Here is an 18115-nt window from a genome sequence, read left to right on the forward strand (position 1 = left end):
GCTTTGTCGTTTCATTTATTACAGATAATCTTATAATAGTAAATAAAACCAGAAAACACAATTCATTTAGATGTTTTGTGATTCTTAACCTATATTTTTATAGAACAAAATGCCAAAATAGTAAAAAAAGTAGCTTTTATTACCACCTGTAGGTACTGGATATTTCACATCTACGTGTATGTGTCCCGTATCCGCCACCGCACCAAGCGGCCACACCACGCCCAGTAGCGACACACTAATGCTCACTCATACTATAAACAATAGTACATTGTGCAACGAGGGAGTAAGTGAAATTTTGGGAACGAGAGTAATCCCGACAGCCGCTGGCTGGAGGGAATTAAAGACCCGAGTTTGAAATATTCTTACCCCCGGAGTTACACACGATGTTTTTCATCACACTTGCGAAGGAAAAACAAAAGTTTCAGCGAAAATAAAATCCCAACGTTTGAAACATTTTTGCTACAAAACAAAATCCCAACACTATGCATCTCAGAAACATGGATATCCGAAAATCAGATTAACCTAGTCAAAATCGACGGCTACGAGTTCGCAGCGGCATTCTACCGTAAACAGCACCAAGGAGGCGGTGTGGCTATTCTACTACAAAAAGGCATACACTTCGTGGAAATAAGGGACGTAGCGAAACTGTCAATTGAATGTGTTTTTGAGTGTTGTGGGGTAGAAATACCTAGAGAAAATATGATCCTGATAAATATCTACCGACCCGATCGAGAAATAGACGATTTCTTTGATGGCTTGAATAGATTACTATGTAAATTACAACTCAAAGAGCAAAAAAAACGAATTGTTATCGTAGGTGATTTTAATATTAATATGTTTAGACTCTCTGGCAACTCTAGGACACTCAATGATACTATGTTATGTCACAACCTAGTTCAAATCGTTAAAAACTCAACTAGGCAGGTTAACGGTTCCAACTCCTGTATCGATCTAATATTTACAAATCAGAAAGAATATGTTCTCGAAGTAAAGGACCACGGCATATCGGACCACAAAGGCGTTACTTTCATAGTCCAAAGCCACACCTTGCAGACCACACATAAACCCTGGCACAAGGAAAGTAGGATATTTAGTGACAAAAATATGTCTTCTTTCATGCAAGCATGTCAATGCGTCGATTGGGGTACTATAATATCAGATGAAAACAATATTCATCAAAATTATCAGTCATTTAGTGATAAACTACAGAACATCTTAAACTCACATATACCTAAAAAAAGAATAAGACTATACACGTCGTCACATACTAAAACTTGGCTAACTAAAGGCTTAAAAATATCGTGCAAACATAAAAGACACCTAAAAATTTTCGTTAACACGACAAAAAACGAGATTATTCATGATTTCTATAAAAAATATGAAAAAATGCTGAAAAGGTGTATAAGAAAATCCAGTAAAATTAATTACGCAAAACAAATTAAAAAAACGAATAACAAAACAAAAACCATGTGGAGCATAATAAATAACATCACGCGAAAAAAATAACGAACGACGATACAAAAACATGTCTTTACAAATTGACGATAGAATTTTAGAATCGCCCAATTTAGTAGCCGATGCTATTAACGAGCACTTTGCATCGGTGGGTGAATCATCGCCGCTCGACGCCGTATGCGCGGGTTGCATAGACGCGCCCGCGCCGCCACCCACCCGTCCTGCCCTCACCTTTGTCACTAACTCTATATTCCTCAGTCCAATTACCGAATACGAAACACTAAAATTAATTAAACAGCTTAAGAACAAAAGGAGTTTCGGTACAGACGAATTACCGCCGGCGTTAATAAAACTGTGCGCAAATGAATTAGCATCGCCCTTAACACAATTAATAAATCAGTCGTTCGAAAATGGCACATTCCCAGACCAGCTAAAAATTTCTAAAATAATACCAATTTTAAAACCAGGTGGCAGGGCAACAAATCCGAATCAATACCGTCCCATCGCACTACTACCGGCTATTTCAAAAATTTTTGAAAAAGCAATGTTCAATCGTGTATATAGGTTCCTCGAAAAATACAAAATATTGGATAAAAATCAGCACGGATTCAGAAAACATCACTCAACAACTTTAGCAATATTTAAATACATTAGAAAGATTTTAGAGCACATTGATGAAAAGAAATACAGTATTGGATTACTTCTGGATATGACCAAAGCATACGATAAAGTGTCCCACGAAATACTCCTCTCAAAGCTGTATGAAATGGGAATACGCGGTACGACTCACAGCTGGTTCAAATCCTACCTAAAAAATCGTGAACAATATGTACACATAGACCACTATAATCACGAAGCCCGAGAAGTGACTGATATCGCCTCACAGAGACGCCGTACCACTTGTTCCCTGCCACAAGGAAGTATTTTAGCATGTACCCTATTTCTAGCGTACATAAACGATTTTCCAAAAGTTTTAGATCCTAATATAACTTGTGTAATATTTGCCGACGACGTCTCCCTTTTATTCAGCGCTACTAATAGCACAGAATGTAACTCCCAACTTATTTCTACCTTCGACACAGTTAGAACATGGCTAGAATACCACAACCTTGAAGTAAATATAAAAAAAACGAAAATCATACAATTTAAACCTAAGCAGAAAAAACCTCTAGAGTTAAACTTATACATAAATAACACCCTGCGGCGGCATCATGGTTCCACTTTTATCACTTGTCACTATGTCCGTCACTTTCGCGCTTACATACTTGTTAGAACGTGACAGGCATGGTGACAAATGATAAAGAGCCAACCATCTTAGCCCAGAATTATATAGAAAGAAAGTAATTATATAGAAGAAGTCACAGAATTTAAATTACTAGGAGTATTCATTGATTCCGGAGTAGACTGGAAGGCCCACGTACAAAACACGAAGACAAAACTAACAAAGTTTATCTATGCACTTAACGTGATAAAGTTAAATGCGGATTTTGAATCTGCACTATCCGTATACTACGCGTACATATATTCCAGTCTCCGATATGGTGTGGTCTTATGGGGAGCCAGCACTGATGCACACGACCTTTTTGTTCTGCAAAAGAAATGTATACGAATTTTGGCAAATATACGGATCCCAAATAGTTGCCGTCCCTTTTTCAGGCAATATGAGCTACTTACACTTCCAGCAATATACATAATGGAGGCCGTTATCTTTGCTAGGAAAAACCCCGATCTATTTGAAGCTAAACTAGATACATACAAAACTAGGAGCCAGTATAGAAACAAACTAAAAATACCAAACGCCAAATTAGCCATGTATAGAAACGGGCCCCATTTCGTATGTATCCGAGTCGTAAACAAAATACCCGATGCGATCAAATTGGAACCAAATGAAAAACAGTTTCACAAAAAATTAAAAACTTTTCTCATACATAAATGCTACTACTCAGTGGAGGAGTTCCTAAATGATGAAACCTAGTCGCATTATAAGAGAAGGTCACTATCAAAATTTGTCATTAACCAAACATTGCCATTCAATTTAACTTTTGCTTTGACTCATTTTTAATTTTACCTACATTAATTCAAATACTACATAATAATAGCATGCATAGCCTGTAATTTAGTATTAAGCTAGATATAAGACAATTTGTGTGCCCTGACAGGGTGTCATGGAAGCTTACTGTATAACTGTAATAACATCTTATGTACATGACTTTACAAATAAATATCTAATCTAATCTAATCTAATCTAATAATTGTCATTTAATTAGCTTCACTTTTAATCAGATCGTCTCGAGGGAACTTGGTGTCTACCTACTCCAAACTTTGCGTCACAAAATCTTATCCATTTGATTAAGTATAGAGGCATCGAAAGCACAGACCTATTCGGCATTCAGCCACGATTGAAAATTATGTAAAAATATTTTAAACGGCTTTTTAATAGGTCAAATGAAATATTGCCTGCCCGTGGTGCACGGAGTTGACGTGCGTGGTGAGCACGGACTTGCTAGATAAAAACTACAGTTTAATTAGTTCATAATGTATTTAATTGATTCATTAAGCGCTCGTCTTAGTTTTCCGCTTGCTCCGGTCTCTCTTGGGCCACGGCTGCCCGTGATGCACAAAGTTGTCGTGCGTGCTCAACGCGGACTTGGTAGATAAAAACTGCAATTTAATTAATTAATAATGTATTTAATTGATTCATTAAGCACTCGTCTTAGTTTTCCGCTTGCTCCGGTTACTCTTCGGCCACGGCTGCCCGTGGTGCACGGAGTTGACGTGCGTACTTAACTCAATTGGTAGAAAAAAAAACACCAATTCAATTAATTCATAATGTATTTAATTGATTCATTAAGCACTCGTCTTAGTTTTCCGCTTGCTCCGGTCCCTCTTGGGCCACGGCTGCCCGTGGTGCACGGAGTTGACGTGCGTGGTGAGCGCGGACTTCGTGGAGAACACTCGTCCACAGATGGAGCACGGGATGTTGTCGCGGATTCCTTGGTGCGCCTAGATAATAAAGTAGCCGATTAGTAGTATAGTAATTTATGTGACTGCTAGTCAACACATGCACATACACACACACTTAAGGCAGTACTTACAGTCTTATGATGCCGCTTGAGGTGCCCTTTCAGTACGAAGGCGAGCGGACACTCCGGACACTGGAACGGTCTCTCTCCTGTGTGTGTCAGTATATGTACCTAAAAAATCATTGAGCATGAGTGTGTGAATTCTAACACAAATTTGCGTGCCGAATATGCTAAGCTAATTATTTGATAAGCTATCAAAGCTTATATGTGTATAGATGGCGCTATACACATATAAGCTTTATATATACACACAAATACATTTTTGTCATAAAAATAAACCTTATAGCCTTGAATGGTTGTGATCTCATATAATACATTTTAAATCGACACGAGGTGCTAATTATCTATTCGCACATGTATCGTACAACGTTTTACAGTAAATATGGCCCTTTAAATTTTCGATAAAGGCACGTAAATTCCTAATATCTCAAAATATGTCGTCGTATAACAAAACACTACAAAATTTCGGCAGATATTGTTTACTTGGGTGAATCTACCTTTTTGTCACTTGTTACGTTTCCCTAGACAACTCTAAAAACCCTAATTTTATGGAATTTAAATCGACCACACGTGCGTTTTTGCTGTATTTAAACGGCATTTCCATAATAAACCATCTACTAAGCAGGTTAGTAGAACCATATATAACATTTTTTCTAACAAATTGCACCACTATGATCCTTTACACAACGGGATAGAATAACAACACAAAAAAGTTGAAGATACAACTCCTTGAACGCGGGTGACAAATCCTACACCTGCGGTATGTGTAGTAAACATACGTGTTTGCTGTATTTATACGGCATTTCCATAATAAAGCATCTACTAAGCAGGTTAGTAGAACAATATATTTTTTCAAAAAGTAAACTGTACCACTATGATCCCTTACACAACGGGATAGACTAACAACACAAAAAAGTTGAAGCTAGAACTCCTTGAACGCGGGCGAGAAATCCTACACCTGCGATATGTGTACCTCAGTACTTACATCCAACGACGTTTTATAGTAGAAGGTCTTCGGGCATTGGCTGCAGGCGAACGGCTTCACGCCGTCATGTCGACGTTGGTGATACCGCAGCAGGGTAGCATTCTGTTGGATAATTTAATTATTAAATATATATTATAGTATACTCGACAAATATATAATTTAGACATAAGTTTAGTTTGCCTTTCTTTTTAATTTTTTTTTATCTTTGCACTAATAGGGAATATTTCGCGAAACTCTGCGTAGGGGGCGCCACTATCACAATCTGAGGGTCTACCGCGAAACAAGAAAATCTAAATTTCGTTATCTAACCTCTCTATCACTCTTGCAAATTCGAGCGATGAGGAGGCAGATAACTAAATTTCGACTTTGTAAACAAACCGCCTTGATGCATCAATGTCATATTTTATTATCTGTGAAAACCTGTCAAAAACAGTTTAAGGCACGGTATGTATAAGTTACTCTATGGTTTACGAAAGGTGCTAGTGCTGCACTCCGGCGGTAGAACATTGCAGTAATTCTCCCTATTGTATGTATCTATGTTTGAACCTATCGTTGACTGGTCGAGAATGCCATTTGACAGGGACTCCCTCTGGTCGCATAACTTTCGTCATATTTTTCATTGTCAAAACACTATGCATAAAATTGTAAGTCATAAAAATCTTTAGATAGAGTTGTTCCAGAGGATAACTGGGTTTTTGTCATAAATGAGTTATGTTATAATTTTTATAGTCATAAATTTAATTCGCATAATATTTTAGGTTAGGTTCGTTAGGTATGCACAAAAAATATATGACAACTGCTATGTATGTCATCGAATATATGACTTTTCATTTGATGACGCAATGATGATTATAACATAAGTTGTTATGTATCAAAGATATGATTTAATTTTTATGAAACCCAATATGGACCCCATTTGGCACTATGTCCGCCATTTGTACATTTTTGTACATATTTTTTGCAATACAATTTAAATAAATAAATACATATAATATTACCGGCATGATCTGTCCGCACTGCTCACACACCACCTGCCCCTCGGGTGCCCTGCCGGGTGGACGGACGCTGGTTGAGAGTATACTACTATATGAGGACACTAAGGTATAACTAGTTAGTATAACATTACCGGCATGATCTGTCCGCACTGCTCACACACCACCTGCCCCTTGGGTGCCCTGCCGGGTGAACGGACGCCGGTTCAGAGTATACTACTATATGAGGACACTAAGGTATAACTAGTTAGTATAACATTACCGGCATGATCTGTCCGCACTGCTCGCACACGACCTGCCCCCTGGGCGGCGCCCCGCGCAGCGCGGCGCGGCGGCGCGCGGCCACCTTCCTGTTGTACAGCCTGTCCGCCGCGGTGGACGGACGCTGGTTGAGGTGCTTGCGTTTAGTGTGGACCCCGAGGGCCGTCGCGTCGGGGAATGTCATGTCGCACTGCAGATATTTAAAAAGAAAAATTAAAAACAAACAACGGGTTGTACTCCGGGAGTGCCGGCAGAAGTGAAAACTTGAATATTAACGTTGTGCATTTTTGATATTTTGGAATGGTTAGGGAATAATTTTGCACTAATTGCTTTAATTATCAGTATAAAAGTACTATCATTTATGTGGTAACATACAATATTCATTTATTGCGGTCTACTGGCTTCAATGACATTGTAACAGTTTTTCGATCAGGTCACGTGTCCGTCTTACGAATTTTCAATCTGACGAATCTGTCGGTCACGTAACCCGTCGCGAGTTTAACATTTTTTCCCCATCACAAAAAGCGCACAGCGCCGCTAAAGAAGTTTTCACTGCAAAAAAGGGCTTGGAAATGTCAATTTAATTTCACGAAAACTGTTCTTTCTGAACCGTAGATCTCACGGACCCCCATTACTTGTAACAACTAAAATTAGTCACATTACTTGTTTTTAGTGTTCCGTACCTAAAGGGTAAAACGGGACCTTACAAAGACTCCGCTGTCCGTCCGTCTGTCTGTCTGTCTGTCTGTCTGTCTGTCTGTCACTAGGCTATATCTCATGAACCGTGATAGCTAGACAGTTGAAATCCCAGATGATGTATTTCTGTTGCCGCTATTTAATACCGAGGGAAATACTAAAAAGTACGGAACCCTCGGTGGGCGAGTACGACTCGCACTTGTCCGGGTTTTTTTGCTTCATCTCAACTACCTACCCTAAGGTTGTCTGGAAGAGATCGCACTTAAGCGGAAGCTAGACCGCCTGTTGTCGACCATAATTTAAATTATATGTTCAATTTGTAATTTGTACGTCGTGTTTTTTTTTTATATTATATGTGAGCAATAAAGAAAAAATCTGAGAGACTTAAAAACCCCCGTATAGCAAATTTCACGGAAATCGTTAGAGCCGTTTCCAAGATCCCCGAAATACATAAATATACAAGAATTGCTCGTTTAAAGGATCTGTATTGTATTGCCACTATACCATTTTGAAAAACAAAAACAGTCAATTGACAAAAAAATCTATATAAATAGGGAGCGTGCGCGTTGGAGGGTCTGCCATCTTGTGGCCTGAATCAGAACTATAAGCATGTACATTTACACGTCACGTGTTTTCTTGTGCATAGTAGGTTCTGCCATCTTGAGGGCTACATCGGAACAATAAACATCACATTTACGCCTCGCGCCAAAAATATGACGGCTCCCGTGCTGCCTCCTACAGTTCATGCACGCTCCCTATATCGAACCTGCGGTGGCAGCATGGATCCATTTTTATCACCTGTCACTATACCCGTCACTATCGCGTTTACATACTTGTTAGAACGTGACAGGCATGGTGACAAATGATAAACAGCTGACCATCTTAGCCCTACTGCTCACAAAATTTGATAAGAATCGGTTCAGAAGCGCTGGTGACCTAGCGGTAAGAGCGTGCGACTTGCAATCCGGAGGTCGCGGGTTCAAACCCCGGTTCGTACCAATGAGTTTTTAGGAACTTATGTACGAAATATCATTTGATATTTACCAATAGCTAACCGGACCGGAAACCGGACTAACCCCAATAAAGCCTAGTTTACCCTCTGGGTTGGAAGGTCAGATGGCAGACGCTTTCGTAAAAACTAGTGCCTACGCCAAATCTTGGGATTAGTTGTCAAGCGGACCCCAGGCTCCCATGAGCCGTGGCATAATGCCGCGACAACGCGAGGAAGAAGAGTTCAGAAATGCGACCCTTAGAAGGGAACAACCAGACATATGAAAATTGAAAACATTCGCTCGGTCAAAACGTAATCTTACCTGAAAATATTTCTTTGGGAATAAGACCGATTACAAGATAATAATAATAATAATTATGTATAGATCGTGTCATTCACGACGACGCGCGCCTTGACTTGTATTGTAATATTATCAAAGGTTAGATTTGACAAATCCGCGCGTCATCGCGTATGGCACGAATCGTATGCAGTTATTACAAAAGGAAGTCGCCATCAGACATATCGGAGCGGCTGGGGTGTTTAAAATATCTGAACACGTACTCTAACGCCTTGACAATAGAGGCGTGTTCAGATATTTGTGAGCACCTCGGCCGCTCCGATATATCTGAATGGGGACTGTATAGTACAATTTTTCTCAAATGATTTTTACGCCTGAGACCCTTGTAGTGTAGACTATATAACGGCATGTAATTGTCATTTTCTCAAACTTTCTACGAAATGATGACATGACTTACGTAAAATTAGGTCCGGAAATACTACATATCAGGTGCGATGAGTGAAGATGATATGTAAAGGAATTTCATACTGCCTTACACACCTAGGACTGTAAAGCAACCTTCTTTTGTTTTTAACGTCAAATTGTGACACAACGTCTTGGCATTCAACCATCAACTAGCTTCAGTAAGCTTGGTACGGTGATTTGTTGTGCATATTCGTTGCTAAGCAACGGCGGTGGCGCATCGCGCAGGCGCGCGGACTTACGGATTGTATACCGCTGGTAGAGTGGCGAGCCGAGTAGGTCGCCACAAAACAAATTGACTACAATTTTTTGTTTTAATTGCAAGTTTGAGAAAAGCACTATACATATCTCGGCGAGAAACGGGGTTGCCGGCCTCTATAGTAATGTACTATTAATATACAATAAACGTATACTCAAAACCAGATAGTTATCCTTTAACGCCCCATCTAACATGGCGACCCTCCCAGATCTGAAGAATCTGTTAAACAAAATCAATGGTTTCTTTTGTGCGAGCGGTGGGTTCCGGTATTGAGTGCGTAGCAAACCTGTTGCTTATAACACGACACACATTGTTGTGTCGTTTAAAAAGCGGCTATATACGTAAGTAATTAGAAACCTCAGCAAATGGCTCGCGAAGAGCGTCTAGCGAAGCATTCGCCAGATCCGTGACATGAAGATACCAAATATCTATCATACACAACGTAACTACTTCAATAATATAGATAGTTAAAAAAATTAATTCGGGTATTATCATGAAATTCTTAGGCATATCGTGAATCATGAAAATCATTGTCTCGTTCCCTGAGTCGACGGAGCCTCGCTCCTATTTCTGGACAGTTTGCCCTTCGAGCATCTGAAGCAACCTGAGGAACCTATTCTACCTATATAGTGGTTTAATGTGGCCGTCAAAACATTACACAGGAACTTTACGATCGCCCGACATATCGATTAACCATGAACATGATTTTAACTTGGCTACATATACTCATATTTCTTCTATATTTCACTGAAAAATAGATACCTACTCACCTCCTCACACCGATGTGTTTCCTTAGGATGTGTCTCTTTGACATGTTCCCGTAGCGCGTCCTCGCTCGCACAGTTCTCGCCGCACTGCTCGCACGGCCGCAGGTCGCCGTGCTCGGCGGCCGTGTCTGTGTGTCTGTTCAGCGCTTCTAAACTGACAAAATTTGCGGAGCACGTCGTACACTTAAATTGTTGCGATTTCTGAAAATAAATCTTTAGATTCATATGATAGCCGGGCGGAAACAAATTTAATGACAATTAGAAAGAACGATACAAATGCAAGTTCCATAGGCACACAGAAAAGGCCCTTGACGCAAGGTTTAAAAAAAAGATATGTCAACAAAAAGTAATTACATTTTGTGGGTTTTATATTTTATAGTAATTTTGTTTTCTATTAAGGCTGCAACCGACGCCAACGGCCTCGCGCGTTTGGACGCAACTCATACCCCTCACCGCTCCACCCGCTGCAAAAGATCGCGCGGGCAGAACTATGCGTTCGAAATACAATTTCGCTTCCTCGCGCGCGCAACGCGGCACAGGTCCTTCTAGCAACACGACTTGCCCCGCACTGACTATACGGACGAGAGCGGGCTAAAGGCAGGAACTTAGGCGGGATTAAGGCTTATTTTTTTAGGAATTGAGGCCCAGTTTTATGAATTTGTAAAAAGAAAGCAAACCAAATCATTTTAAAGACCTAAAGAACTTGGCCGTGGACCGCGAAAACTGGCGTCTACTCCACCGACAAGAGCCATGCTCTTAAATGATGATGATGATGTGAGAAAGATTATAAAGTTTCATATATTTTCGATAAAAGTTGCAGTAGTAATAAGGTTACAACTGAAAAAAATAGGGGTGACGTCAAGATATTTTTTCTTCACTTATTTAAATTAAAATAGATTTTCAGAAAAACCATATCATTTCTAATATGTTGTGGATTGATATATATTTTTTTCTGCTCAGTAAGTGCCATATTTAATATAAAAAATGGTTCAGAGTAACTCAGTTTTACGGTATTTTGCGGGAGCCATAAATACAATTCCAAATTTAGTGCGAATGTGGGACTTGGCTATAATATAATAATAGGTAAACAATCTTAACATGTCTTATTAATGAAAAACGCTTTTTGAAAATCAGTAACTATTATTTATGAAAACAAAATAATGTAAATGATCGTATATGATTTATAATTGTTACATATTTGCCGTGACTTATTTTTTAAAGGTGTTTTAAAAAAAAAAAAACACGTCAAAATGTGTCATCAAGATGCGTAACAAAGACACGTTATCGGAGAAAGCACCGTGTAGGTGTTTTTTTTTTGAGCGTTGAACTAGCCCGCGGTCAGGTGCCAATTAGAATATACGACCCTTTTTTATGCAGTAGTAGCACGTGCGGTTTTACTGAACAATAGACAAAGGATTAGCCGCTCGGGGCCAGCTACACATCGAACGACTATACGTCATCTTACCGAGGGGAAATTGACTATTGAACGAGACGGAAATATGGCCGTCTCGCTCATGCTACATACCTCGGCATGCGCCCTGTTCTTGTGCATCCTCAATCCGTTCTCCCCCACGAACGTCTCCCCGCACACGTCGCACGCGGCGCACTGCGCCGGGTGCACCACGCGTATGTGCGTCAAATATGACGTCATCTTACTGTTGAAAAATAATAATAACGCCGATTTTTATAAGCGTCTGTCGAACCCTAAAAGCAAGTTTAATTATACCAAATCTGAACGTAATGGTTGCTATTATTTTTTATTAATAAGGCATTTTTTATTACATACCTAAGCTTAGCAGAAAATAAATAACCGGACTAAATGACGAAGGTTGTTTTTGGTATGTTGTGAGCATTTTTTTTTTGTAATTTGTCACGGGCCCATTCGCCTACGTTACTCAAACTAACAAGCTGTGGATAGTCGCTTCTCCCTTACCGTAATATTGGCATTATTGTTTGTTAAATAAAAAAATAAGAGAAAATAATACACACTAAACTTACTTGAAACTCTTCTCGCAGTGCTGGCACTTGTACGTCTTGCCCGCGTGCATGTCGTAATGTCTCTTAGCTTGCCCCCTGCACAGATAATGAATAACGTTAAGTATTTATGATTGACAATAGATTTCTGATTTCCTATAAAAAAAATGTTTATAGCGCTGTATCTCCTAAACCGTGCGTCGTAGCCCAAAAATAATCAAATTTTCGTTCCCCTTTAGGAAACCCTGAAATAATAATAAAAAAAAAAACAAAAAAGGGAAAATACAAGCATAATGGCAGAATTTTGTTTATAGGTTTTTAATAATAAAAATAATCAAAGTTTTTGTTCCCTTTAGAAAACCCTAAAGTAATAAAAAAAAACAAATTAGAGAAAAAAAGGAAAAAAGAGCGTGAAACATCACTTTTGACACTGACATATCTAATCCATGTCGTATCTTTAGCAAATGTTTGACGTATCATAAAGTTTGTATCGGGCCGTAGGACATAAAACAATCATCATCATCCTATTTTTATTTAAATCCTTACGGGCTCTCTTTGCTAGCAGAATGAAAAAATAATAATGTATGGGTAAGCTCTATATGTTTTGTCGTTATTTATGTATATATTATAAGAAATATAAGTATGTATATTTATGTATGTATGTATTATGTATGTATGGTATGTTATTGTATTATATTTGGTTGTTGCTGTTAAAGTAGCACCGCCCACAATCTCTCTGCTTTGCCTAAAGGTTGACTGGTAGAGAATGCCTCATGGCATTAAGTCCGCCTTTTGTACTATAAGGTTTTCTTTTGTGCAATAAAGATTAAATAAATAAATAATAAATTGCAAGTTTGAGAAACGCACTATACAAATATCGGCGAGATACGGGGTTGCCGGCCGCGTATCCTTATTCGCTACGCTCGGCCGTCTATATCTATTTGGCCTGCAACCCTTCGTTTCCCGTCCTCTCTAGTCATCGGTGTGAAAAAATCTCAATATAACAATTATCTTATCTCCCAATATTGTTTCACAGAAGCGGGAAACCATACACCTGCAACATATGTCATCTATGAAACTAACCTGTCTCTAGACACGTAGTTGCACTCATTGCAAACAAACTTGAGTCGGTGCACGTCCTGGTGCACCTGCCATCGGTATTTCTTCTTGTAGCGTATCGCGCAGATCTCGCACGCGAACTCGCCCTCGCTCTGAATTAAACGAGTCAAGAATAGGGTTGTTTCCATCTACAAATCTTAGGGCAGAATTGTATCCCAATAAATTCTTTTGGATTATAAGAACATGTTAAGCTACTTTTAGGGGACCTGTAATGAACATATTTTTGTAAATATTGAATTTAAAATATCTTTTGGCACACGTCACGGGACCAAACTCGAAACGTCTTTGAAGATTCTGATGACGTCACAACTCTCGGATTGACACTGTTGACAGTTAGGTGATAAACAACAAATGACAAATGTCAGTTGACAGTTCGTATCTTCTACGTGTGTATGAAGTTGTGTCAAACCGTAAACTGTGACGTCACACAATTTTCTAAGAGCGTTTTGGGCGCGAAAGTATCTGTCAAAATATATTTTGTTAATTTAACATATTTAAAGCCGTTTTTAGTATAAAAGTTGAATTTTAGGGCAACTTTTAGTTAATATAGAACGTAATACAAGCGTTTCAAAAAATTGGAAACAACCCTATTAACATTTACGACCTGTTTTTGGTACAAGTTAATCAAAGTGTTGGAATTATTAGTATAATATGAATAGATCACAGGCTAAAGGTATGGCGGCATCGTTTCGAGAGATAGCGCCACAAGCTTTAGCCGATGCCCGGTAAGATGACGCCACTGTTTGATATTTAACAAATATCAGTGAAAGAATAAGGATCAAAATCAAATGGCGTTCTAAGTTTTAATAACGTGTCGAAAGATGGCAGTAAATTTACTGTAGCTACAAAATTTTCTTTGACAATCCACCTCTATTTCAAATTCTCTTTGCCTTATCTTTGTTTGAAAAGCCTATAAATATACAAATAGTTAGCATTTTAAATTACTCACCGGGCTATGCCTCGCTAGATGGTTGTTAAAAGCGGCCTCCGCGTTAAACCCCTTCCCACAAGTCTCGCACTGAAACCGCGACTCCACATAGTTCTGCGACTTCTTGCGGGCGGCGATCTCTTCCAGTTGCTCTTCCTGCAAGTGACAACATCACTACACCTTATAAAACAAAGTCCCCCGCGTCTGTCTGTATGTTGACAATAAACTCAAAAACTACTGAACGGATTTTTATGCGGTTTTCACCTTGCAATAGAGTGATTCTTGAAGGTTTGGGTTTATACGCCGTGTTTTGATTGAATTCCATTAATTTCGGGGTATTTGTATGTACGTTTAAGGAGACTACACGGCACTGTTGTCACATACAATTTTGGCGAAATGGTAGAACAGGGTGCAAAAATAGGTAGAAATGGGTGGAGTTTAAAATGAAAAATAGGTACATCTACCACTCAATAGAAGTACATTTTATGGTTAAAAATGTGTATAAAATGTTTTGAATTATTTATAAGTGTTTAATATCGTGACGTTAGTACACGTGTTTATTAAAGAAATTGAAACAAAAGTTAGGATTTCCATTGTTTGTAGGTATTAAACCTGCTTGTATAATCTGTTTCTTTGGCAAGTTTTCATTAAATCGAATCTAAATTGGGTAGAAATTAAGTAATGTTCCGTCACATGTATTGAGAATTGCTTACAATTGTACCATTTTGAAAATAGGTAGATAGGTAGAACGCAGGCAAAATAGGTAGATCTACCGAAAAGTTGGTAGATGTGACAACACTGCTACACGGCATTGTTAATTTTCCGAAAAAGAAACTATTTTTAATATTATTTTTATTTTTATAAAAAGTAATTAAATGTTGCATGTAGCGTTGTTGTAATACGGGCATTACATTTAACTCAACCAAACAATTGAAACTGTGACATATCAATGTCATTTCAAACATCGACCGTCCGAGATAGTACTTACGTTTAGTAGCAAATGTATTAACTCGTACTAAACACTAATCAATATGTAAATATTGGGTCATTACCTACGAAATTGGCGTTTTTGTTCATAAGTATTAGTCATGTCATAGTTTATTTATTTTAATAGTAACTTCGAAGTATTTTTTTATTTCATTAGTGCGCTACATAACAACGATTTTACATACAATTATTTGCTACTTTTATTGTTTTATGTATTCAGAATACCGCCCTGAAAACAGCTCTTTTCATGTGCTGCCGGCTGGAGTATTTCAATGACTTATATTTTTCTGACGGGACAGATTAAAAAAAATGAGATAGAAAATGTGCCTTAAAAATGACTCAGATTACTGGCAAAAATTAGTTTGGTTTGAAAATGCCATCACAAAATAATCCACAAAATTCATTGTATGAAAAATCGAATATCGTTAAAATTTTCCATACAAAACGCCAATTTCATAGGTGACCTAATAGGCCCTAAGGCAAGTATACACGCTTGTAAGATTTTTGTCTTAGACTTAACATATGATATACAAATTACAATCAAAGAATCCTTGGTAAAACTTGGTGGTCCTCTGGAGTTGCAGGTGTACATAGGCTACGGAGACTGCTTAACATCAGGCAGGCCGTATGCTTGTTTGCCACCAACGTAGTATATAAAAAAAAAAAAAAAAACTAACAAGTAAATTTGTATCAAAAACTTACTTTACTCAGTGTAATAATTTTCACAGCATGTGTACTCTCAAATTTAGCAAAATCAAACTCGGGCATATAATTATTTTCTGGATTCCTCATCTTCCTTTTTACTTTTTTCTTGTTTACCTCTCTCACTTTGGTATCTTTAGATTTTACATTGTTCGTTTCTAATTTCTTCTTAACTACAATCTTTTTATTTTTTTCTTGTTGCCTTTTCTTTGTTTTCCTAACAATATTTACGTCACTGACTTCTACTTCATCATTATCAGCTTCAATTTCGTGCTCCCTTTTGATTTCATCACTATAGTTAGCATCTTCAATTTCCATTTTAATTTTAGTTTCCGTAATAATATCATCATCTTTTTCATCACTGTCATCTTCAATTGCTATTTCTTTCTTTTTCTTGATAGCATTCTCTATTCTCACCCTATTTCTGATACATGTAAGTTTATTCCCAGGAATATTACGGACATGTTTTTCATTTGAACATTCTGTTCTTGAATTAGTTTTCTTTAAAATGCTATCTATATCTACAATATTAATTGGTTCTTGTTTTATGTCTGCTGGGTGAATATCAATACATTCAATGGTTTTTACATCTGATAAAGTTAGGTTATGTAACTGGTTAGAAGGAAAGTTTTTTCTGCGTATATCCTCTAGGTCCAGCTAGAATATAAACAAACTGGGGTGATTAAACTAACTTTACGGTTTACACTCACATGTTTCTAGATATTCGAGCAACATGTTTCGGAGAGCCTAGGTCTCCTTTCTCAAGCAGTAACAGCGCGAGCAGAGTTTATGAAGGCCGTGGTTCGCGAAGTGACTAAAAACACGTGAATGTAAACCATAAAATTAGTTTAATGTTAGTACGTCTCACGAGAGTTTAATTAAATTGGGTTGATGTTTCAAAACTGCGAGGATATGTCAAACTTGCTGTAAGTTGATGTTGCTTTTACAATAAAATTAACTGAATTATTATTCTATTTTAAATTAATTATTGTCTAACTATTACTTATGAAAGCAGAATAATGTAATTAATCGTATATGATTTGTAATTGTTCCATATTTGCCTCGACTTATTTGTCAAACGTGTTTTTCAACTTATTTCCTATGCTAAAAGACGAATTACATAAGGCTGTCTGGAAGAGATCGCTCTTTAGCGATAACACCACCTGTTGTCTGCCTCTATCACTAATCACATGTTTTTCTGTAAGCTGTATATTTTACTGAGGTGTGCCAATAAAGAGTATTCTATCTATCTATCTACATTACAGGGCCATGTAATAACAAATATTACAAAACTAATTTACTCTTAATAAATCAAATAATACAGATTTATTCCTATTGGCAAAATAGAGTAAGTATATTACGTAGTAAATCTCGTCTGTAAGTTTGTCACTTCGAGTTAAATTAATTCACTTGAATATTCTTGCCTAATAAAACACCATATTGTGATTTGTATACATTTTGTATAATACCTAAAGAAATACACTACCTATAGCATATTACATCGCCGGTGCGCACCTGCACCTATAGTTTTTTTTTTTGGTTGTTGAAGTTTTGATTATTAAGTGCAATTTATGGTAATTAAAATTTTTCTATTTGTATGATTATTGATTTCACCTACGACTCCTATGTATCCAATTTGTATTAAAGCAAAAAAAATGAAAATAAAAAAATCAAAATCAAAATTTCAAAACTTCTCGAGATATTCGAGAAACTAGAGAAATCCTGGTCTAGAATTCCCGTGCCTCGAGAAATAAAAAAGGTTGAGAAACCAGAAACCCTAGATGCCAGATATTTACATTGCAATAAGAATAAATCATAGAAGTTGCAGATATTCTCCCAGATATTTTATTTATAAAAGATTTCCAACCTATAAGAGGGTAGGTTAAATATAAACTTGTAAAACCTACCTTTCTTTTGAGCTCCGTGATTAGACATTGTGTGTGAAGACACATGTCCCTAAAAGATTGACATTTGCGCAGCAGCACGCCACAGTATGCACATAGGTGCTGCGGCATATCCATGGTCACCTGTAATTTATAATAATTTGTGCCCAAGTATAACCCAAGGTTAGAGCAATTTAACCACTTCTACACAAACAAAGAAGCGGTTAGATTCTAGTCAGTGATAAAATATGAATCCCACAAGCGTACCTTACA

General features: G+C 37.7%; 1 protein-coding gene across 1 annotated transcript in view; it reads right to left on the reverse strand.

Annotated features, from left to right (window-relative positions):
• Positions 1–4269: 4269 nt before the first annotated feature.
• LOC133532546 (zinc finger protein 761-like) overlaps positions 4270–18115 on the reverse strand; it is a 110983-nt gene continuing 97137 nt past the window's right edge. The window contains exons 12-20 of the mRNA XM_061871271.1: positions 14292–14426; positions 13307–13434; positions 12248–12322; positions 11775–11904; positions 10253–10450; positions 6778–6966; positions 5524–5625; positions 4551–4649; positions 4270–4458 (exon numbers count right to left, since the gene is read on the reverse strand). Of these exons, the coding sequence (XP_061727255.1) occupies positions 4303–4458; positions 4551–4649; positions 5524–5625; positions 6778–6966; positions 10253–10450; positions 11775–11904; positions 12248–12322; positions 13307–13434; positions 14292–14426 (1212 nt within the window). The 3' untranslated portion in view covers positions 4270–4302. The remainder of the gene's footprint in view (positions 4459–4550; positions 4650–5523; positions 5626–6777; positions 6967–10252; positions 10451–11774; positions 11905–12247; positions 12323–13306; positions 13435–14291; positions 14427–18115) is intronic.

The sequence above is a fragment of the Cydia pomonella genome, chromosome 27 (assembly GCF_033807575.1).
Source record: "Cydia pomonella isolate Wapato2018A chromosome 27, ilCydPomo1, whole genome shotgun sequence".
In the NCBI taxonomy this organism is placed as follows: Eukaryota; Metazoa; Arthropoda; class Insecta; order Lepidoptera; family Tortricidae; genus Cydia; species Cydia pomonella.